General features: G+C 56.2%; 4 protein-coding genes and 1 long non-coding RNA gene across 10 annotated transcripts; 2 read left to right on the top strand and 3 right to left on the bottom strand.

Moving 5' to 3' along the window:
- Window positions 1–68: 68 nt before the first annotated feature.
- On the top strand, window positions 69–12753 carry BCAT2 (branched chain amino acid transaminase 2). Of its 4 annotated transcripts, XM_069103405.1 has the most exons (12): window positions 69–177; window positions 5620–5694; window positions 6096–6299; window positions 9511–9621; window positions 9860–9985; window positions 10240–10403; window positions 10773–10915; window positions 11391–11476; window positions 11857–11997; window positions 12126–12200; window positions 12300–12312; window positions 12593–12753. In XM_069103405.1, the coding sequence occupies exons 1-12, from the start codon at window positions 154–156 to the stop codon at window positions 12640–12642; spliced, it is 1212 nt and encodes a 403-aa protein (XP_068959506.1). In that variant the 5' UTR covers window positions 69–153; the 3' UTR covers window positions 12643–12753. The 4 variants fall into 4 exon arrangements, with proteins under 4 accessions (XP_068959506.1, XP_068959507.1, XP_068959508.1 ...); XM_069103406.1 differs by having other exon boundaries at window positions 12300–12753; XM_069103407.1 differs by lacking the exon at window positions 9860–9985.
- Window positions 2022–4510, bottom strand: LOC138173366 (E3 ubiquitin-protein ligase TRIM11-like). Its single transcript, XM_069103404.1, is given in 3 exon segments — window positions 2022–3004; window positions 3007–3084; window positions 3086–4510. Coding segments are annotated over 3 exon segments (2040 nt in total). The 5' UTR covers window positions 4340–4510; the 3' UTR covers window positions 2022–2296.
- A 125-nt stretch (window positions 12754–12878) lies between the features above and the next one.
- FGF21 (fibroblast growth factor 21) lies at window positions 12879–14884 on the bottom strand. Its single transcript, XM_069103414.1, has 3 exons — window positions 14490–14884; window positions 14278–14381; window positions 12879–13589 (listed from the first exon to the last, which is right to left on the bottom strand). The coding sequence occupies exons 1-3, from the start codon at window positions 14713–14715 to the stop codon at window positions 13311–13313; spliced, it is 609 nt and encodes a 202-aa protein (XP_068959515.1). The 5' UTR covers window positions 14716–14884; the 3' UTR covers window positions 12879–13310.
- A 2437-nt stretch (window positions 14885–17321) lies between these two features.
- LOC138173372 (uncharacterized) lies at window positions 17322–19359 on the bottom strand. Its single transcript, XR_011171373.1, has 2 exons — window positions 18948–19359; window positions 17322–18031 (listed from the first exon to the last, which is right to left on the bottom strand). It is a non-coding gene; the product is annotated as an uncharacterized lncRNA (long non-coding RNA).
- On the top strand, window positions 19330–22333 carry FUT1 (fucosyltransferase 1 (H blood group)). Of its 3 annotated transcripts, XM_069103412.1 has the most exons (3): window positions 19331–19388; window positions 19667–19765; window positions 20043–22333. In XM_069103412.1, exon 3 carries the CDS (start codon window positions 20457–20459, stop codon window positions 21549–21551), a length of 1095 nt encoding a protein of 364 aa, XP_068959513.1. In that variant the 5' UTR covers window positions 19331–19388; window positions 19667–19765; window positions 20043–20456; the 3' UTR covers window positions 21552–22333. The 3 variants fall into 3 exon arrangements, with proteins under 3 accessions (XP_068959512.1, XP_068959513.1, XP_068959510.1); XM_069103411.1 differs by lacking the exon at window positions 19667–19765 and having other exon boundaries at window positions 19330–19388; XM_069103409.1 differs by having other exon boundaries at window positions 19667–22333.
- Window positions 22334–22360: the final 27 nt, after the last annotated feature.

Genomic DNA, 22360 nt, shown 5'->3' on the forward strand with positions numbered 1-22360 from the left:
GATTGGCCGGCTGCGGCGGGCGCGCGGCCAGCCGGGGGGGAGGGTAAAGGGGCCGTGCCCCTGGGGGCGGGGCTGGGGCTGGGCCGGGGGCGGGCGGAACTGAATGTGGCCGAGCCGCGGGGCCCGGCGTCCCACTCCTCTGAGGCACCGGTCATGGCAGCGCTGGGCCTGGGGCAGGTGGGTTCGGGGGGCGCGCGGGCAGCGCGGGGCGGAGGGGGGCACTTCCGGGCAGTACATCCGGCCGGCGGGGGCCGCGGGAGCGGGCCGGGGCGACCTGCCACCCCCCCCCGGAAGCCCAGCCGTGACGGGGAGCTCAGTCCCACCCAGCCATGGGCACCTTTTCAGGGCCCCGGGCCCAGGCCGGCCCGCTGCCCCTCCCGCTCCGCGTGCCAGCTCCCTGCGCAGGGGCGAGGGGCGGGGCGGCCCAATCCCCCTCCCCTGTGTCCCAGCTGTGGCCATCCCGGCCATGGCCCCCAGCCGGTGGGACGACCCCCGGGACGCCCAGCGGGGGAGGATAGTGGGAGGGATCCCCCCCTCCCGGGACGCCCAGCGGGGGGCATAGCGGGGCCCCCCCCCCGAACCGCCCACCGGGGGGGGGATGGGGGGAGACTGTGGGCGAGCCGCGGGGCGCGGCTGGCGGCTCCTGTGGGGGGCCCCCCGACGCCCCCCGGGGGGATAATGGGGGAGGGTGATGAGTCCTCCCTGGGCTGGCTCCTGCCCGGCCCCGGGGCTCAGATGCCTCTGCCCAATACCCCTTCCAGTCCCTAAAGCCCTTTCAGGGCTCACACCCTGGATTCCTAGTTCTGGGCTTCCAGGAGGGGCCCCACACCTTCTGTGCCCTGTTGAAAGGGATCCTCGCCCGCTGCCCCTTGCCCATTCTTGTTCCTCTTTCTGGTCCTGGACACCAGGCTGTGGTCCTGTGCTGCAGGCCTAGGGGTCTTCTTTTAGCCGTCACCACCCTCCCCACTGTGCCAGCCCCAGGAGATGGGGCCCCTTCCCACAGGGGGCTCCAGCTTCTCCTTCCTAAAGGCCCTTAGCCTTCTGGGCAAAGGTGGGTCCCCAAAGCGGCCCCCAACCTTCGGAGCTCCTGGGACCCTTGTCCCATGGCCCAGGCCCCACCTGGTGCATCCTCGGGTTCTGCCCAGGGAGTGAACAGGTGCCTCCAGCCTCTCGTCCTCCTCCTAGCCCTAATGCTCCCCTGCACCTCATTTCCTAGGCCTTCTTCCCTCCTAGAGTCTCCCAGTCCCTCCACCCCTGCCCTAGTCCCAGGTTCCAGCCCCAGTCCCTCCCAACCTCCCCACAGCTGTTTCGAGGTCCCCACCCCCACCCCACCCCACCCTTGGCCCTTCCCATTTAGTTTGGCATTGCCTGAGGACAGATGAAGTTGATATGCCGGGTGATAGAAGGAGTCCCCCAGGCCTGGCAGGAGCCCAAGGACAGTCTGAACCCAGGCAGTAAGGACTCCTTTCTTACCCTAGGTTGGCCTTGGGCTCCTGACCCTTCTCCATCCTCTTTGTGCATGAGTGGGCACTCACCTTGCCCTCTCCCTCCTCCAGTCTCGCCCTGCCATTCCCTTCTTCCTGTCAGCCTTTCCAACAGTCCTCCCCCATCCTCCATTCTCCCCCATACTTTGTCCATGCCCCCTAAGGATCTCCTCCATTCTGGAACATTCCACCCCCAAGTCTGGATCCTCTGTCAGCTGCTCTCTCTAGACTGGCCCCCCTGGCCAGATTGCTGAGTTTCTGGGGGATGGTTACTTTCCCATATTCCTTGTGCCAGTCTCCTCCCTCAGCCTGGACCTGATGCCCAGCCCCCTAATTTCTCTTCCCAAGTCTCTCCCCAAATTCGCACCTCATCCCCATGGCACTGCCATCTCTCTCCCCTCCTTGTCTCACTGTGACTCACTGACTCTCCTTATTCTAACTGTGTCCTCCCCACTTTCCTGCCATCTGTATCTCTGTCTGTCTTTGGGGGAGGATGTAGACCCAGAAGGGACCCTAGAGGGGCCTTCTAGGCCAATGCCCTCCTTTCAAAGAGAGGAGGAAGCTGAGCCCCCAGGGCAGAGATTTGTCCCAGACTAAACGGGCTTAATGGGAGCCTGGGTTTGTAAGCGAGGACAGTAGTACCTGGCAGGCCAGTAAGTGCTTAGAAATGACCCATGCCCAGGACTTCCCTCCCTGTGCCTCTGTGGGCTGTGGTCCCTGGTGTCTGTGCCAACATCTCACTCCAATAAAGACAGGGCCAGCTGGCAGTCTCCATTCCTTTATCTGGGACTGTGTGTCCCAGCATGTTGGGCTCAGGGGCTCAGACGAAGACTCCCTCCAAGGTCCCAGAGCCAGAAGCAGGGCCTGAGAGTGGCTTCAGGGCCCCATTCGGCCCCCTGATAGCTGTGCACAGGAGTCCCGCTCTGGGCATCAGAGAAGGCCAGGAGACCAGCCTCCACCTCCAAGTAGATGGCCAGACGCTGGGGCTGCTGCCGGATAGCCAGGGTCACTTCAGGGGTCCGCAGCTGGCCTCGACTAAGCTGCAGGGCCCAGAGCCCCTTGTTGGGCTGGGGCCTGGGGTTACCCTCACAGGCCACACCCACGGCCCAGCCCCCCGACCGGCTCACATCCACTTCCCAGTAGTGAGAACCATCACCCCAGGCTTTGTCGCCCAGGATGCAGGGGCAGAGGTCAGCCTGCTGGGTGCTGGCCCGGGGCCTCAGTCTCACTGTCCTCCCACCCTCTGAAACTTCTAGGCCTGGGGCAGCTGAGTTGGTGTCAAAGCGCACCGGGGGGTCATCTCGTTCCAATTCCCCTAAAAGCCGCTCTCGAAAGGCCCGGGCTGCCTCCTTTAGCACAGCCTGGGCCCGGCCTGCCCCTCCCAGCCCCTCACCAGGGATCACCCTGGCCCCTAGGGTCCTGCCAGCCTCAGCCTCCAGCTTGCGAAGTCCCTCTTGGACACTGCTGTCACCTAGCAGGCGGGCGCTGGGCAGGTGGAGCCAGGCTGAAGCCTCCATGAGCAGGCGGTCCAGGTGCTGGGCATTGGCCGAGAGTCGGGCTCCTCGGGCTCGGCGGGCAGCCTGGGCCTGCTGCTCAGCAGCTGCCAGCGAGCTCAGCAGGTCCTGCTCAGCTTTGCTCAAGAAGTGGCGTAGACCCTCAAACTCGACCCCCAGACGCTGGCGCTGGATGGCAGCCTCTTCTCCCAAGTGGACCACTTGGCGCTCCTGCCGGGCCCCTGCATCCTCCAGGGCCTCCCTCTGGGCACGCAGCCTGCCCAGAACCCCTCTGAGGCGGGCCCGGGTAGCTTGGTCCTCCTTGGCCAGCACCACCAGGTCGTGACCCCAGTGGGCTCTTTCGTGGTGGCAGGCAGGGCACAGAGTGGCCCCATCCCAACGACAGAAGAGCCAGAGGTCCTCTCCGGGGTGCTGAGGGCAGGGGCTCCGGGGCAGGCTCATCCCTGGCCTTGGTTCAGCATACTGGCTGCTGTCCCCTGGGCTTGCTGCCAGGCTGCTTCCGGCCCCTGCAGCCTGGCTTGTGTCTTCCTCTGCTCGGGGGCCCTTCTCCATCCCCCTCCCTGGGGTCTCCTGCCTGCTGGCTGCCTCCAGGGGCTGCCTCATTCCATTGGCCCCATCCTCCCTGTGGTCTTTGAGCCACCTCTCTGTCCTACTGCCCTGGCCCTCTGCATGGTGTGAGATGTTCTTCTGGGGCCCATACGCAGCCTCCCTGATCTCAGCTTCCACTGGACCCTCTGCCTTATTCTGCACACTTGTCTCTGGCTCCCTGGGCACCCTGTCTTTGGCTGCCTTGGGGAGTTGCTCTGCCTGGGTTTCACCATCCTGGGCGTCCTGGTATTTGTCCTCTAGGGCCTTTGGCATCTCGTCATTCTGGCTCCCTTTGGCCTCTTCCTCAGTCAGAGACGTCACCAGCTCCTCTTCGGGCTCCCTGGCTCCCTGGGTGTTGCCCATGCTGGTGCCCAGAGCTGGCACCCCACCCTCGCCTGCATTGGGTCGCAGACGTTTAGCGGCCATGGCCACATTGGCCAGCTGGCAGTTGGGCCGCAGCTTGCGTTTGGGTGAGCGGGCCCGGCACTGGGGGCAGGGGAAGCGCCGGCCCATCTCGTCCCAGCAGCGAGTGATGCAGGCACGGCAGAAATTGTGGCCGCAGTCGATGGTGACTGGCTCGTGCAGGTAGTCCAAGCACACAGCACACGTCACCTCCTCCTGCAACAGGCGTACAGGGTCCGAGGTGGCCATAGCTGGGGCGGCACTTGGGACTCCTGCCCCCTCCACCCCCCGCCTAGGGCCCCTGCCCTCTTTTGCTCTGCCCCCTGCTCCCTCTCCCTGCCAGCCAGCCATCGGTGGGCCATTGTGAGGTCACCCATGGTGGGGAAGGGTTTCTAGGGAACCTTGCTGGACCCCAGAGCTGCAGAAGGAAGCCAGGGCTAGGACAGAACCAACCTTCATCTTGCCTCCCTCCCATAGGAAAGCGGGTGCCAAGGATTCCCCGAAGTCCAGCCCCTAGGGCAGCTGACTGTCTGCTGACCCTAGGGGCTGATGGGAGGGGTCATTTCCTCCACAGTGGCATTTTCTGCATCTTCCCACAGTGGGCTCCAGGTTGGCTCTTGGAAGGCCCAGTAGGGGTAGGGGGTCTGTCAGCTGCTTGGGCCTGATCCCTGGAGCCTGTCAGAGCCAACTCAGCCTACTTGCCTTCTTCTACTTCCTCTGTGACCCAGTCTTGGGCATGGGGCCTGGCTCCCCAAAGGAGCCCAGATACCAGATATCCTGGGGCCTGGGGCTGTGGAGGTGGAAGCTTGGGGCCTAGAAACCTGAGTTCCTGGTTAGACAGGTGCTGGGTCTTGGGGAATGGTTTCATAGTTGAGGGCATAGGTCTGGGTGCCTGGCTCTCTGAAGGTTTGGGGAGTATGATTCTGGGAACCCCAATACACAGGAGAACCTACAGGAAAGGATTCTGGGTGTCATCAGCCAATGGGGGGGAGGCCCTGGGGTCCCAGAAGGGATAGAGGTACCTCCAGGGTCCAGGAAGGGGTGGAGGCACCTACCTGACACCCCCAAATGTATTGGCCCTAGGTCCTCCCCAGCCCCCCAGGAGGCTAGCACTTACCAAGCTGGGTCCCCTGCCCTGCCATCCTCAGAGGCCTCTAGCATTCTGAGCTCATCATGAGGTCGGGGGCAAAGTCCCTGGGGAGGAGTCTGGGACTGACCTCTGATCCAAGGGGAGGGCCTGGCTCACCATGTAGGCCAGTGGGAGGCCCAGCAGCCTGCAGGATAGGGGCCAGGCCCTCTTTGGCCCCAGTTTCCTTCTCTAAAATGATAGGGTTAGGTTGGGGGGTGTCTGGGCCCTTAGGGCTTAGCATTCACCCCTTTCAGGCACATGAGGGAACCCCTTGACCTCCATGCCTTTGTCATAGGCAGGTCATTTGTAGGAGAAGTTGGGGTTTCCCTGGACTACAATTGAGACAGGAAGCCTGGGTTTGAATCCCACTTCAGAGAGCCTGTTTCCTTGTCTGTCGAATAGGACAAGAAGGGCTGTTACCCTTCCTGGCCTAGCAGGCCTGCTACCTGGGGGTGGCTGACTTGGTTTCCTACAACATCAGCTGTTGTCATTGTTTTATTAGATCTTGGCTAGAAAACTGCATCCCATGCCCGGCCTGCTCTGGGCTTCTCAGAGATGCTTGGCCAGCAGCTTCAAGGTGAGGAGCTCCACAGGAGACACTGAGCTCCCCAGGGTGGGCAGGTGGATCTTAGGTCCAAAGTATGTGGGGCCTGCAAGGGAACTGGGCTGGAGGTCAGGAAATCTGGATCTCTGAGGGGGAGTGGGGCTGGAAGTCAGGAGATTGGAGACCCTGGCAGTGGGTGGGGGTTTACTGGGGTCCCAGAGCTGGTGGTCTAGAAACCTGAGATCCTGAGGGTTTTAGGAGACTGGACCCCTGAATCCTGATGCCTTTAATTCTATGATTCCTAGAGGCCTTTGCAGCCATTGGGGTCTAGCTGTTGCCTTGTGGCCATATATGCTTGGCCCAGACACCTGTGAGAGGGGACTGGGCTGGGAGGGCCAAGCCAAGGGCTCCCAGCTGGGTCCCTGGGGCCCCAGGCCTCAGAATTGCAGGTGGAGCTAAGCCAGACGCAGCAGAGGAAGCCAGACCGAAAGGAACACCTGATCTTTGGGAAACAGTTCACAGACCACATGCTGACCGTGGAGTGGTCTAGTGAGGAGGGCTGGGGTACACCATGCATCCATCCCTTCCGAAACCTCGTGCTACACCCTGCCTGCTCGGCCCTTCACTATGGCATCCAAGTAAGACCCTGGGCCCTGTCCCACACCCCTCAGTAGGCGGCCTCTGCTGACTCTGGCCTCTTAATCTGCCCCATCTGTCTCTTTCTTCCAGTCCATCTCTCTATCTGCATTTGTCTCTCTGTGTCCCTTTCTCTCTCTCTTGTCTCTGTATGTGTTTCTCCATACCTTTCTCTGTCTCCCTGTGTCTCCCTCCATCCCTCTCTTTGTTTCTGGATGTCTCTATGAATGTCTCTTAGTGTCTCTGTCTCTGTGTGTCTCTCTCTATGTCCCTGTCTTTCTCTTGTCTCTCTCTCCCCCTCCAATCCTCTCTCTCTGTCTCTGTGTCTCTCTTGTTTCTGTCTCTTTCTGTCTGTCTCTCCACTGTTGGCCTTGCTCTGTCTCTCAATGCAGTGGCTATCTATCACCACCCTGTGGTGACAGGTCTTCTGAGGAGAAGGTGACATGAAGCTGTAAAACCAGAAAGTTGATGATATTAAAGTTCCTTGGGCTGGGGGGGCGGAGCTGGAATCTGTCTGAGGCCCTCTGTCTGCCCCTTCCCCTGGCTTTGGTAAGAAGCCCTACCCTGGCAGTCAGTATTAGGAGCCAGAAGGCAGGAAGCCACCTGTAAACAGGTAACAAGCCATCCCTCTCCAGTGTTCTGAATGGGCCCAGGAAGCAGATTGGTCATTTGTCAGAACAGACACCAGCAGGGTGGGCTTACCTGCGAACCCCTCACTGGAAGCTTAAAGGACTGGGGATCTTATTTCTAGCAAAGATGGAGGCAAGGGTCATCTCCATTCCTGCCTCTGCCCCGGCCCAGCAACCTGATGTCTGAGGTCAAAGTGCAGGCCAGCCTCCCTCCTAACCGAAGGGTGAGGGGGCTCAAGGAAGACCTCACAGCTTTCAAGGTTTTCTGAGAAAAATGGAAGGGTAGCTTTGTTGGGAAATTCAAGGAGGCCCTGTGGAGGAAGAGGCCAGAAGGTCAAAGGGTGGAAGCAAGAGGACCTCTGGGATCATGGCTCTCCAGAAGGAAGGCAGTGTTGGTGAACATGACCTCAGGCTTTGTGGGTGCTCTCCAGGGGGTGAGGAGGGGGTGCCTCCCTGCTCAGGGACACAACTGCTAATAATGCCGACAAAGTCCACTACCCTCCTGGGGCAGGGGCCCAGCACATGGTAGAGAACACCTCCATGTCCTGCAAGACTTGTGAAAACTACTCATGGCAGCAGCTGAGCCTGCCAGGAGCCCTGGGAAGACTCAGAATCCAAGGCCGCATAGCTGGAAGGTCCCTGGGTGCAGCTGATCAGGTAGGATGGGGAGAATAGAAGTGTGCCGTCACCTACAGAAGAGAGTGGCTGATGAGTCACAGAGCCAGCCACCAAGATAGGGCAGCTGGGAATGAGAAGAAAGGATGAGAAGAGCTTCACCTGGGCTGCTTCCTACCCGTTGCAGGCAGAACAAGGGCGGCCTCATTCCGAAGTGACTCATCTTGGAAAGCTGATAGAGAAGCCGAGGAAAGCTGAGAAAGGCCAGAGAGGCACCTTAGAGCAAGGGGTTCAGAGAAAAGCTAGATCCCCAAGGCCTCAGATGCTACACAAAAAAAAGGGGGTTGGGTCCAGAGAGGTGTACGATGGTGGTATTACTGGGAGTTCAAAGGCTTGGATGGTAGAAGAAGCCAGGCCAGGTGGTGGAAGGTGACTAAGCCACGCAAGAAAGGGTGCTTTCAAAGCCACATGAATGAAGAGAAGTCCGAGAGGTGGAATGATGGTAACAGGCCTTTGAGGTGAACTGCTCAATGCTCCTTGCTTTGGGTGGTTTTTCTTTGAAGACTTGGGCTGGGGAAGACTGATTAGAAAGGCTTTTGACTATTGAAATACAAATATGATGATATAGGGAAGGGAGCATTTAACAGCCTTGATAAGTTCAAGTTGGAGATTCCTGAGTTAGTGTCAGAAGGACTACTATGGGCCATTCAGGTGAGCCCCCTCATCTTACAAATGAGGATCGAGATCCAAATCGGCAAAAGTGGACCCAGAGCCTCGGCCTGCAGGTCCATATTTTTGCTGCCTGCCAAGGCCCTAGCCCAGATGAACTACATCTTTATGCAGAGGGGGTTACTGAGCCCCCTCAGTGACATTAACAAGATTGTGGAGAATAGACAAGAGGGACCCCAGGACTGGAGAAGGGCACAGGTCTTGATTTTTCCAAGACACTTGTGGATTATAAGCCAAGACCATAGTATTGAAGGGATGGTTAGTGAAAATTTAGAAAAGGAAGCAGTGACCCAGAGAACTTGTATAGACTATCAGGAAGGGTTCTGATCAGCCTGGGTTTAAGCTCACGTGATCTTGGGTCCATAAAGGGGTGCAGAGCTTCTAGGACTAGGGGATGATGATCTCACAGTGCCCTGCCCTATCAAGCCTCATCCAGAAGAGTATTGTGCTCAGTACAGAGAGGTAGATTTAAGCTGGCTAGAAGCTGAAATGTTTTGGCACATCACAAGAAGACAGGACTGGTTGGATAAGACTTTGGTGTTGGGAAAGATTGAAGGCAAAAAGAGAAGGAGACGGGCAGAGGATGAGATGGGTAGATAGTGCCATGGAAGCAACAAGCTTGAGCTTGGACAGACTTTGGGAGATGTGGAGGAGAGGAGAGTAAGACATGACTGAACAACAACTAAGGAAAGACTGGTAGCCTCATGATGGGAGCTGTCCCTGTGTGACAGAAGGTGGCGATTCCCCTCATTGTCAGAACAAGGGCTGAATGGGGTCAAGAGGCCAGCCAGGCATCCTCACAAGGAAGACCTGAGTTCAAATCCAGCCTTGGACAATCTTGAGCTGTGGGACCCTGGTCAGGTCACTTAATCACTGTCTGCCTTATTTTCCTCAGTCCTAGCACCTACTCTCCAGGGTTGTTGTGAGGATCAAAGGTACTTGGCACATAGTAAGTGCTTTATGGGGGCACTGCTGAGGTTCCCAGTTCAGGGCCTCTCATCCCCTCTCCTCTGTGAGTCCTTGGTCATTGCTGGTCCTGTGTCACCACTGTGCCTGCCCCTCTGTGTCTCTTTGTCTCTGTCTCTGTCTTCTCTCTCCTCCCTCCCTCTCTCTCTCTCCTCCCTCCCTCTCCCTCTCCCTCTCTCTCCCTCTCTCTCTGTCCCTCCATCTCTGTCTCTCTCTTTTGGCCAGCCTGGGAGCCTCGGCATCTCTGACCCAGGCTATGTGTGTTTCCCCACAGCTCTTTGAAGGTCTGAAGGCTTTTCGAGGCAAGGACCAGAGAGTGCGCATCTTCCGCCCCTGGCTCAACATGGACCGCATGTTACGCTCCTCCTTGCGGCTCTGCCTCCCGGTGAGAGAGAGCCCCATGGAACTGGGGCAGTGGCTGAGGTCGGGAGGGGCAGGAGGAGGCTGAAGTCCCCTTCCCTCCCTCCTTCCCCCCAACTCTGAGGCTTACCGTCCATGTGGCCATGGACCATTCTCTTCCCTTTCTGAGCCTCAGTTTCCTCTGTAAATGAGTGGGGATTGAACCAGATGACCCTGAGGGTCTCCTTAGGCTCCTGTCGCGGGGTGTTGCCTCTCCCCCTCAGACCTTTGACAAGCTGGAACTTCTGGAATGTATCCGACGCCTGGTGGAGGTTGATGAGGACTGGGTGCCTAGCGGGGATGAGAGGAAGGCCAGCCTCTACATCCGGCCCACCTTAATCGGCAATGAGGTGCCCCCTGAGAAAAGGGAGGGTTGCTCCTGAGAAGAGGGAGGGGCTGGCTGACTGGACAGCTGGGTCCCTGAGAGGGGAAGGAGCTGGGAGAACCTAGGCTTATGTCTCTGTGGAGAGGGCAGGGGAAAGGGTGCCTGGAAGAGCCCACAGCATGACCCCCACTGCTAGAAGGGGCCTCTTGGGGCTCAGTGGGGAGCACAGGGAGGCCAGAGCCAGGGCACCTGGCTTTCTGACAGCCCCCCATTCCACAGTCATGTCTGGGCGTCCACCCTCCTATGAGAGCCCTGCTGTATGTCATCCTGAGTCCTGTGGGTGCTTATTTCTCTGGGGACTCCTTAACACCTATCTCACTACTGGCTGACCCCCGCTTTGTCCGAGCCTGGATTGGAGGCGTTGGTGAATGCAAGCTGGGAGGGTGAGCAGAATGACCCCAACCTCTGACCTTTGCCCTCACCCCTGACTTGTATCAGCTTCAGCCTCCAATCCTCTCCCCTCTCTGGGTCAAGGTCACAATTGGTCTGACTGTCCAGTGTGAACAGGGTGGTCTTAGGGCCGGGAGAGTCTTTGCCAGCTCAGCTCTGCTGAGTGTGGGATGGTTCAGGAAAAGTATGCACATGGAAGGAAAGGAAGCATGGTTCCCACTTGGACCAGGTGTGATGGGCTGGGGCGAAGTTTCTGGATCCAAGAGGAATGGTGTTGAAGGGGTGGTGGGAGTCTGCTCCCTGGGGAGAGGGATGGCTGGCCTGCGAGTGTGTGCGCTGAGCCCGCCTCCCCACCATGCTAGGAATTATGGGCCGACAGTATTCGTGCAGCAGGCTGCTAACCAACACGCTTGTGAGCAAGTCCTCTGGCTTTATGGTCCAGACCACCAGCTCACTGAGATAGGGACCATGAACATCTTCATCTTCTGGACCCACAAAGATGGTGGTGAGTGGCCCCAGCGCTGCTGCCTCCACAGAGCCCGCCTGTGTTCCTGCCGAGGGGGAGGGCCTTGAGACCATGTCCTAGGAGGCCTGGGTTGAAGGCTCTAGAGAAGATGGGAGGCTGGAGGGGACAAATCAGGAGAGCACTGCTCAAGTAGAGGGAGGGCAGTGCCAACAGTGGCCAAGAGGACACCGGGGCTAGATATGGGGAGGGCAGCTTCCTTTCCCCACCCTCCCAACTCCATATATTTGTTATTATTTTATTTTTGTTACATTGTAAGTTCTGAACTGTCTCCCTCTTTCCTTCCCCACCCCAAGGGGAAAGCTTTCTAAGGAGGAGGTGTCCTGTAGGGACAGAGCTGCCTCCAGGGAGGCATAGAGGCCAAGGCAGCTGTGGGGCAGGCCTGAGGCTGCTGAGCTCAGGGATCCTGGGGTTGTATTTTAAGGGAGTGTGACTATCCCTTCCCCCCCCATCCCAGTGCTGGAGCTAGTGACCCCCCCACTGGATGGCATCATTCTTCCGGGGGTGATTCGGAGGAGCCTGCTGGACCTGGCCCGGATGTGGGTGAGTGGGATGGGATCCAGGCGAGCCATGGTGTTGGGGCATGGGCCTGCTGTTCCTGGACTGTCTGCTTGCCTGGCTTGGGGCGCCCATTGCTTTCCATGTCTCCCCTCTGTCTCCCCATCTCTGCTGTGTGCGTGTGCCCTTCTCTGTTCTCTCCCTGAGTGTCTGTGGGAGCCCCAGTGCAGGATCGGGCTGTCTCCAGGTTGGCCCGTATCTCTGTAAATCTCTCTGTCTCATTTGCTTGTCTTGTGTCTCATTGTCTCTCTGCATCTCCATCTCTCTGGTCTCTCCCTGTCTCTCCAGTCTCTGCCTGTTGCTCCCATCTCTGTCTCTCTGCCCGTGTCTCCCTGGCTCGGGATAACATGGGGTGCTCTGTGCAGGGGGAGTTCCGCGTGTCTGAGCGCCGGGTGCACATGTCGGAGCTGCTTCTGGCCCTCCGGGAGGGGCGTGTGCAGGAGATCTTTGGCTCGGGCACAGCGTGCCAGGTGTGCCCAGTGCACCGCATCCTGTACCAGGAGGAGGTAAGAAGGGCAGCAAAGATGGGGAAGTGAGAGGGGGGTAGCCAGGCCCTAAATGGGGAGCAGGAGAGTTTGGGGTGCAGCCCGAGCTCCCTGGTTCTTCTCAGCCTTGCTTCCTCTCCCTTCTTCAGCACCTTCACATTCCCACAATGGAGAATGGGCCTAAGCTCACCCTACGCTTCCAGAAGGCACTGTGTGACATCCAGGTAGGTGCTGGGGGCCTAGGGGAGTGGGCACCCTGTGGTCCCTGCCCCTCAGCCCCAGGACTTTCTGGGGGCTCTGACCAGCCATTTATTTTCCCCCAGTATGGAGATGGCTGCCATGAGTGGATGCTCCCTGTGTGACCAGAGGCCAAATCAGGCTCCACCCACCCCCTGGACCACACTCCTCCCTCCTGATCTCAGAGCACTTAGTCCATTGCCACTCCCCTTTATCCCTTCCCTACCCCCAGCCAAAGATTCCAGGTGCAATATACTTCTCTAGGCAGGTGGTCTGGGACGCCTGGGTCCCTGCGGCCCCAAGCTAAGCTATACTCCCAAAGCCATAATATGGGCCAGGATCCAGGCATCGGGCCCTGCTCCCCCACCCCTCAGGGAGCGCCACACTCCGTTCCTCGCCAGCTTCAGAGGCCGGCAGCTAGGGGCCTAGGTGATAGTGGAAGAGGACCTGTCCGTCCTCTGACCCCCCAGCTCCCTAAGTCTGTCTGTGGCTGCAGGTCATTTTTTTCCTGCATTTTCCAAATAAAAAGCCAAAGGAAAAGATGGTGTCTTGTCTTGGGCCCTGAGCCCCGAGCCCTGTCAGGGGCCCAGGGGCCCCCCTCAGACCCAGTTTGGACCTCACAAAGGGCTGACTGAAGGGGGGAGCCTCAGAGGCCAGCTTTCCCCCAGGCCTCAGGTCGGTGGTGCCAGCCCTGAGGCCCTTCAGATTCTTTTTTTTTTTTTTGCCTTTTGGAGGGCAATTGGGGTTAAGTAGCTTGCCCAAGGTTACAGGGCTAGAATTATTTTTGTGTTAAGTGTCTGAGGCCTGAATCGAACTCGGGTCCTCCCCGACTCTGGGGCTGGCGCTTTACTCACTGTGCCACCTAGCCACCCCAGCCCTTCAGATTCTTGCCTCCCCTGTTTCCCATAGGGACCCTGCTTGCTCCCACTGCCCATCCCAAAAGATGCCTCTGTACCATCTGCTATTGATATATTGCTGCTTTATTGCTCAGGTAATGAGCTAGAAAAGAGACATAAATAAGGCTTGAGGTGCCCAGCCCTCGGAATAAATAGTAGCCAGGTCCTGCCTGAGCCAGGTGGAGTGGGGGCTTGCTGGCTTCAGGAGGAGTAGCTGGGGCTTCGGCCCTGCACAAGCCCCACCATGCTCAGTGGGTCTGCGGAGCCCACGTCCGGGGGCTCTGGGCCCTGTGCCCAGGGCGGCTCAGGGCCAGGCAGCTGGTCTCCGGGAAGTGGCAGGAAGCGAGCAGGGCCAGCCTGGCCCAGGGAGGCCTTGGGGGGCAGGCGGAGGACGCGCCCGTGAGCCTCGGACGCATACACGCTATAACCATCCCCCAGCAGGTGCTCCCGGAAGTTGCAAGCAGAAGGGTCGTATTGTGCCTGTAGGGGCAAGGAGACAGCATAGGGTCAGTCAGAGGCAGTGCCCGCTGTGTGCCAGTTATCCGAGCCTTCCCAGCCCCGACACTTGGTGTGGGGGAGACTGAAATAGCATGAGCCAGAGGGCAGGGACACAGGGACCCAAGCTGAGGAGGACCTAGGAGGACAGAGGATGATGGGGGAAGGGGGGAAGAGGAAGCCCTCATGGCCCCCTCCCCTCCTGCAGCACAGCCACAGCTAGGTCACCCTCTGATCTCAGCAGTCAGTCATAGCTTCTGCCCCAGTCGGACTCCCGACATTTCAGTTTTGCCCCATGTTCTCTCTGGTCTCTCTGGCCCACTGGCCTTTCCTTGGATATGATGCTGCATCTCCTGCCCTCATGCCTGGAATGCACTCACTCATCTCTGCCTCTTAGAATCCCTAATGTCCTTCCAAGCCCAGCTCCGGCATTCCCCCTCCCCCCTAGAAATCACTGGGGATCTTGGGAATCCCCTAGAAAGTCAACTCCTTAAATTCAGGAGTGGAGGTCTTTGTCTTTGCATTTCCAATGTTAGCACAGCATCTGGCACACAGTAGGTGCTCAAGGAAAGTTTGTTGAAGTTAGAGAGAGTGGGAACCTCTGGGGGCCGAGAGAGGAGCTTCCAAGAGGGGCTTGGGAGTAAGATGGCAGGCTGTGGCCTGTGGCCCTTACCGCTCCATACAGCTCCCCATTGGGCCTCATACACAGAAACCGAGAGCTCTGGACAGCAAGGATTCGAATGACGCCAGGCTTCACTGCCTTCAGCTCCAGAAGACCTGGGGGCAGGAATAGTCAGGGGCTCTGCCCAGCATCATCTGGCTCCCAGGCTGGCAAGGCCAGCAGATGGCCTGTCCCTCCCAGCCCGAGCCCCTCCCCACACTCACTGTTGGGGCTCCTCTCGACTACAGCTCGAACTGCCCCGTCGGGCCCCATCTCCACATGGGCCTCGGTGTCCTGGCCATCATCTGTGTACAGGTGTCGGAGGCGGACCTGGCTCCCAAACAGCAGCATGGGGCTAGAATCGGGGATGGGGTATCCCCAGCCCCTATAGGCCAGGAGCAAGGACAGCAGAGGAGCCAGGCAGCCTGGGGCTCTCTTTCTTGGGCCCATCGCTGAAGTAGTCAAGAGGCTGGAGAAAGGAATGCCTGAGGCCTGGGGATAGACAGACCTCTGCAACGGAGCAGAAAGGACCTCAGCTGGCTGGCAGTCTTGGTCCTTGGGGCTTGGGCTCCTTGCCTGCCACTATGTTCTGTGTACCACAGGAAGGATGGGGTTCTGGGGAGGCAGTGCTCCAGAAGCTCCACTTCCTCTGGCTCTCCTGAGTCAAGGCTGGGGCTGCTTCCTCCTCTTCCTCACTCTGGATTTCCTGTGGCTTTTCTGGGTGCTCCCCAGGGCCTTATACCTGTCTCCAGGCCCCTCCACCCACCTCTGGTCACCTGCTATCTTCATGAAACATGACCCACTTGGCTGGCATCACAAATTCCACCGTGGCGAAGTTACCAGCCCACATGGATGATGCAACCTGGGGTGGGGGGGGGAAGAGTGGGAATGGTTCTGGGAGCTTGGATGCCTGGGACCTGAGAAGATTGAGGGGTACAAACCCCTGAGTTCCTTGGAGACTGGATGTTCTGACACCTGGTTCCTAAGATTGGGGCCTCAGATGCCTGGCATCCTAGAGTGCCTCAGAAAGTCAAGAGTCCCTGAGAAAGTGGTGCTAGAATTACAAGGTGTCTGGAAGAGGGACTCAGACACAGAGGTCTATGGGAAGTTTGGGGAGGCCCAAGATGCCTGGGTCTGGAATAAGATGGGGTCCAGATACCTGAATCTGAGAAAACAGAGGATTATATTCAAAGGTCCTTGAAAAGATGGGGGCCTGGATACTGACGTCACCAAGAAGAGGGGGGGTCTGGACCTCTGGGGCCCTGAGAAGTTATCAACCTGTTCACTTGTGTCCATGAAAAGGTAGGGGTCCTCGGGAAGATGGAGGCCTGGATGCCTGGGTCCCTGGGAAGGTGGGAACCCAGATGCCTGGGAGGAGCTGAGCCTAGATTCCTTGGCATACACTTGAGTCCTTCCAGGACACCTGTTGGCTAGGGGCCGGAGGGAGGAGGGTAAATATGTAAGTTGCAGTTGGTGGAGCCCATTTATGGGGAAGGGCAAGGTAGGCACTGGAAAATGTCTCCCTGACCCAGACTCCAGAGCCTCAAGTGTAGGCCCCTGCTGGCCATGCCCAGACAAAGGCGGGGGCACACAGACTAGTCATGGGAGGCCTTCCTGGCCTCCTGATGCAATAGCCACATTTCTTTCAGCAGAGATTTTTTCCTGGGAGCAAAATCCCCAACCTGACCCTTGACTCTGGGGTTCTAGGCAGGGTCAGGGCTAGGGCCCGGGAGCAAGGGGAAGCAGATGAGGTCATTTAAGCCTTGCTAAGCTAGGGATGGGCCTGGGGAGGTTGAGGGGAGGTTGAGGGGAGTCAGGATCTTCTTCAACCTCGATATCCTTCTGAGAGTTTGGTGGGAAGGAGAAAAACTGGAAACTCAGACACCAGAATGACTAGACCCCCTGGGTCCTTTAGAAACTGAAGGGGTGAGGGTACAGGTCTTAGGCACTTGGATTGCTGAGGGATTACAGATGGGACATGGGTCCCTGTGGAATGGGGTCTGGAACTTGGTCCCCAAGAGACTGGGGCTGCAGTAGTGTAAAGCCCAGTCAGAGGTCTCAGAACTGGATGACAGGAAAGGGCTCTTGAGGTTTAACAAATGTGAAGCCTGGACACCTGGGGCCCCAAAGAGTGAAAGATGGGATGCCAGATACTTGGGGAAGGGCGACCTGAGGACCTGAGAGATGGAACCTAGACACCTCAGGTTCAAAGTTAGTGATAAGTGGGAGGCTGGAAACTGGGTCCTAGGAGAACAGGACCTGAATCCTTGAGGATCTGACAAAGGAAATCACATTTCCTAGGGGCAGTGGTCTCTGAATGCATTTTTGGTCCTTTTTTTGGTCCCTCTTCAGAAAAAATAGCTGAGCACAAACTTCACATATATGTAGATTTACTTATTGACAAATGACCTGTGTATATTCCTGTTTTAATAATTATGTCCTTGGGGTTGCTAAGTGGTGCAGTGAATAGAGCACCAGCCCTGAAGTCAGGAGGACCTGAATTCAAATCTGGCCTCAGACACTTAACATACTTACTAGCCATGTGACCTTGGGCAAGTCATTTAACCCTAATTGCCCTGCCTTCCCCTTTCCAAAAAGAAAAAAAAATGTCCTTGATAGAACATCCACAGAAACAATTTTTAGGAGTTTAAAGAGAAAGAACATTTGAGGGCAGAGTCAACAGAGAGCCCCTAGAATCAACCAGAGACCTACACTTTAAAAAATATATTTTGTTTGTTGGAGGGGATATGGAAAAATAGGGAAAACTAATGTGTTGTTGGTGGAGTTGTGAACTGATCCGACCATTCTGGAGAGCAATTCAGAACTATGCCCAATGAGCTGTAAATCCCCCCCCCCTTTTTTTTTTTGCTTTTTTTTGAAAGGTAGTTGGGGTTAAGTGACTTGCCCAAAGTCACATGGCTAGTAAGTGTGTCAAGTGTCTGAGGCCGGATTTGAACTCAGGTCCTCCTGAATCCAGGGCTGGTGCCCTATTCACTGCACCACCTAGCCACCCCCTGTTAAAAAACAAAAAACAAACAAACAAAAACAACCAAAACCCTTTGATGCAGCGATACCGCTGCTAGGTCTGTATTCCAAAGAGATAAAAAACAAAAAGAGAACCCACCTGTACAAAAATATTTATGGCAGCCCTTTGTGGTGACAACGAATTAGAAATTGCAGGATGCCCATCCATTGGGTAATGGCTGAACAGGCTGTGGCATATGAATGTGATGGAATATTATTGTGTCATAAGAAATGAGGAGCAGACAGACTTCAGAATAACCTGGAGAGACTTCCATAAACTGACGCTGAGTGAGGGGGTGCCGAACCAGGAGAAACTGTACACAGTAACAGCAACATTGAAACAATGATCAACTGTGAGAGACTTAGCTCTTCTCAGCAATGCAGTGATCCAAGACAATTCCAAAGGACTCATGGTGAAAAAAAGATGCTATTCGCCTCCAGAGAAAGGACCAGTGGAGTCTGGATGCAGATTGAAGCTTATTCCTTTTACTTTCTTAATTTTTCTTGCTTTTTTTTTTTTTTTGCAATGTGGCTAATACAGATATGTGTTTTTCGGGGTTTCACATGTAGAAACGACCACACTTCTTGCTTCCCCAACAGGTTGGGAGTATTAACAGGATTTTTACTGAGCCGGTCTCTAGCCTGAGAATACTCAGAACCACACAAAGCAGGCCCAGAGACGGGAGTGCCAGTAATCAAGTAGTTCTATTAATCAGTTTTGGAGTGAGGAATGGTCTCCTAGCTGAAATAAAAGCACAGGTTATATACTTAAATCACAGCTGGGGAAGGAAGATTGCAAACAATCGTTTAGTGCTTTCCCTTTGAGAAACCCCTAAGTCCCACAATGCAACAGTCCTGGAGTCCTTGTTTTTGGAGGTTGTGACCACCTACCCTAAAGTACAGAACTAGAGTTCTGTGACTGGAACAAGTTCTACAATCTTGGATTCGCTTCACTTAAGGTCCAGTGATTGTGAGCATTGTCAGAGTTTCAATTAATCAGTTTGAACTGCTTTGTGAGTGCTGACTATCAAGTCAGAGAAGCAGCTCTTGAGAAAACGAAATTATTAGTATATTCATGACACTATCATAGCGATTAGTAGGAAAATTATAAATTGCTTTCTCAGGAGGAAGAGAATTTGGAACTCAGAATTTAAAAAAAACTGTTTAAAATAAAATAAATATAGAAAATTATATATTGTCGGCATCTTTTGTGTTTATGTTGACTATATTTCCCCCCTCTGTCCTGTGTCCCAGAGAGTCATCTCTTTAAAAAGACTTTTAAAAAAATATAAAGGAAAAGAAAAAAAAATCAGCAGAACCAACCGACATGGGGAAAAAATCTGCCATGATATGCACTCACGGGGCTCCTCTCCCCCTAAAGGAATGGCTGGGGGTCGTCTTCTCCCATCTCTCCTTTGGGGCCAGACTTAGTCTTTATAATTTATTAACAGTGGGTTTCGATTATTTTGTTAGTTGTTCTTTCTACTGATAAGATTAATAATCAATAAATCAATAAAAAGTCCTGCCTGGTGATACAAAAAAAGAAAAAGGGACACACGCACAAATAGCCCCCGTCTTCAAAGTTCCAGCAGGCAAACACACGGAAAGCAAACTAGGAGAAATAGCAAATAATGAAGAAGGGAAGGCGCTGACATTACCGGGGCTTGAAGGCAGCCCGTGGGCCGTGGGATCTCGGCGCCGGCCCCTGTAGGTCTCTCCCTCCTCGCTTCTCCGTTCGCTTTGCGTTGTCAGAGCATCCCTTCATGGACCCGGTTGCTCCACCTTTCCCCAATCAGTGGGCATCCTCTTTCTTTCCACTTCCTTGCCCTGGCAAAAAGGGCCACTATCAATATGTTGGTGTAGAGAGACGCCCTTCTTTCTTGTCAGTGGCCTCCTTGCGGTGGAATATCTGGACCACAGGGCCCGGCCACTTCCAGAATGACTGGCCATTGTACCATGTACCACGCAGCATGTAACAATGCGTGAATGAGCCGGGCTTCCCACAGCCTCTCCCGCGACGTTGAGCGCCGCGAGGGGGCGCCACAGTGCACAGAGCGCAGAGCTGGGAGTCGGACATCGAGAGGCCCCGTGGTCACCGGGTAAGCGGGGTTCTTGGGCGTCGAAGGAGCTCGCCCTGCGCTGCTTGTGTCTCTGGCACCGACTTGCCGGGTGTGCGGAGGCACGGGCGCGGGCAGAGGGAGGAAGGTGGCTTTAGGGTCTCACTTAAGCGCGTGCGGGGGCAATGGATTGGACAGGGGGAGACGAGGCGCGGAAGCCGGGGTGGGGCGATAAGGGATTCTGGACTAGGGCAGTAAGTGGCCAAGATGCAGCCGTCCATACACTTCGCACAGTATCTGATGTATGGGTGCTTCATTAGCGTTCATTGACTGACTCACTGATCGTCGACTAGCTCTGTGGGATAACGCCAAAGTAGGGGTCCTTCTAGGACTGGTGGAACCCCCCTCTTCTGGAATAGGTAAGGGCGGAGGAGACAAAGCAGTCATGTGACAGCTGTTCTCGTTCATCCTCCCTCCCCTTTTGAACTGGAGGAACCAGTTCTCTGTGCCTCACTGCTTCCCAGGCGATCCCCTCCCTTTCCCACCTCACCCCACCTTGGCTGAAGGGTGGGCTCTGGAGTCTCAGCCTGTCTTGGCCCTGCCCTCTTCTGCCTCCTGCCTGGTATGGGGCTTTGTCTGGGCCTGGAGGGTTGTGGGACCAAGGAGCCAGCATCCACCCATGTGGTGTCCCAACAGATCCACAGATCAGGGTGCCGGTGCTCTGGACTAGGCCCCAGGAGGACCGCGCCAGCTTGGCCAAGGCAACCGTGAGCTCCTTGCATTGCCTGGCAACAAAAGGGTGAGTCTGGTCCAAAGGGAAAGAGGAGCGCCATCAGGGCTGGTGGAACTCCATCTTCCCTCCCTTTTCCACCTGGAGCTCTCTACTGGCCAGGCCCACTGAGTCTGGGGAGAGGAAGCTGCCCTCCAGGAAGACCGTGGCCCCAGCCTGGAGCCCAGGTGAGTCAGACGGGGCACCGGGGCGCAGCTCTTCCAGCCTCTGCCCCCTTCTCAGGGACTGCTGTTCTCTGTGGCCCCAGCAGGAGCGCCGCTTCCCCTGGGTACCCCTGCCTCCTCATCTCAGATTCAGATTCCTGGCTTCTTTCCACAACCATGTGGATCCCTTCTCACCGGCAACTCTGCTGGGCCTTCCTGGTGGCCTCCTTCCTCTCCGTTACCTCCTTCTTTCTCCACCTCTGGAAAGGCAGCTTTTCCCCAAAACTGGTTTTCTCTGTTCTGTGCCACAAGCAATGCCCAGGCTTAACCAAAGTGGCCCTCTTCTGCCTCCCAGGGACGCCACAAGGCCTCAATGGTTCTTTGGACCTCCATAAGCCAGCAGCAAGTCCTGAGCCTGGCATCTGGACTATCCAGCCAGAGGGGCGCTTTGGAAACCAGATGGGTCAGTATGCCACTCTTTATGCCCTGGCCAAGCTGAATGGGAAGCAAGCCTTCATTCTGCCAGACATGCATGCCACCTTGGCCCCAGTCTTCAAGGTTACCCTCCCAGTGCTAGACAGAGAGGTGGCTGCCCGAATGCCATGGCGCCTCTACCGTCTTCAAGACTGGATGGTAGAGGAGTATGCCCACCTGGGTGGCCAAGATATGCTACAGTTTACTGGCTTCCCCTGTTCCTGGACCTTTTACCACCACCTTCGGGATGAGATCCAGCGAGAATTCTCCCTGCACCACCATGTCAGAGAGGAAGCACAGGCTTTCCTTCACTGGGTGCGCTACAGTAGGGGCAAGGGCCAAAACCTCACCTTTGTTGGGGTCCACGTCCGCAGGGGAGACTATGTGGAGGTGATGCCCAAGCACTGGCGAGGTGTGGTTGCTGATCGTGCCTACCTGGAGCAGGCCCTGGCATGGTTTCGGGCTCGCCACCCTGACGCTGTGTTTGTGGTGACCAGCAATGGGATGGAGTGGTGTCAGGAACACATTGATTCCTCCAGGGGCGATGTGGTGTTTGCTGGTGATGGAGACGAGGTGGCTCCGGGCTCCGATTTTGCTCTGCTGACTCAGTGCAACCACACGGTGATGACCATTGGCACCTTTGGCTATTGGGCAGCCTACCTGGCCTCGGGGAAGACCGTCTACCTGGCCAACTACACACTCCCTGACTCCCAATTCCTGAATGTGTTCAAGCCTCAGGCTGCTTTCCTACCTGAGTGGGTGGGCATCCCTGCAGACCTTTCCCCACTCTTGCACTGATCTGTCTCTGGCTTCAATGACTTTAGTGACCACGAAGCCTTCATGCTTACAGATAAGAGTGGAGATAACTCTTCCAGGTTGTCAGCTCGGATGGGGAGATCTCCTTCTGGCTCTAGAGTTGCTCACAATGCTGTCCTTTGGGGATGGACAAGAGCTCACTGCCCCCAAGCCTTGGGATGGTTCTGCCTTCCACGAGGGGAGAGAAACCCCAAGCCCTTGCAACCCCCTTCTCCCTGTTGATGGATGCTAATATACATTATCCCAAGAACACTGGCCTGTAGGAGGAATGGGTTCTCATCCTGGCCCTGGGTAACCTTGGAGAATAGTTTGTTTGTCTTGATCCTTGGTTTCCCCATTTGCAAAATGAAAGCATTAAATTGGGCATTTTTGAGTTTCCCTCCAGGAAGAGCCCTGGACTATGGGACTGAACTCTAAGAGCTGCAAACTCCTATGCCTCTCATTCCCTTTTACAAGGAGGGGTGGGGGGAACAAGGCCAGAAGAGATGGACATATAGCCCTAGGAACCAACAATGAGACTCTGAGACTAGATCTAGGGCCTGCTTACCCCTATCACTGCCTCAGTTTCCCCATCTGTGCCTCAAGAGGAAGGAAGCTGGGAACCAGAGAAGAGAAGCCTGCTTCAAGTCTCCTCCACAAGGGCTAAGAAAACCTGGAGAAAAGAGGAGTGGTCAACCTCTTGAACTTATCTCAGGGATTTAAATATTAGAAAACATTTTATTTTAGAAAAAACAAGGGCAATAAAAAAATCCTTGTTTCTGGAATTTTTTATCCTTTATTTTGGAAAGAGG

This window comes from Petaurus breviceps, unplaced genomic scaffold (assembly GCF_028583685.1).
Source record: "Petaurus breviceps papuanus isolate PSGF00001 unplaced genomic scaffold, PetGlider_PUasm1.0 577, whole genome shotgun sequence".
Taxonomy (NCBI): Eukaryota; Metazoa; Chordata; class Mammalia; order Diprotodontia; family Petauridae; genus Petaurus; species Petaurus breviceps.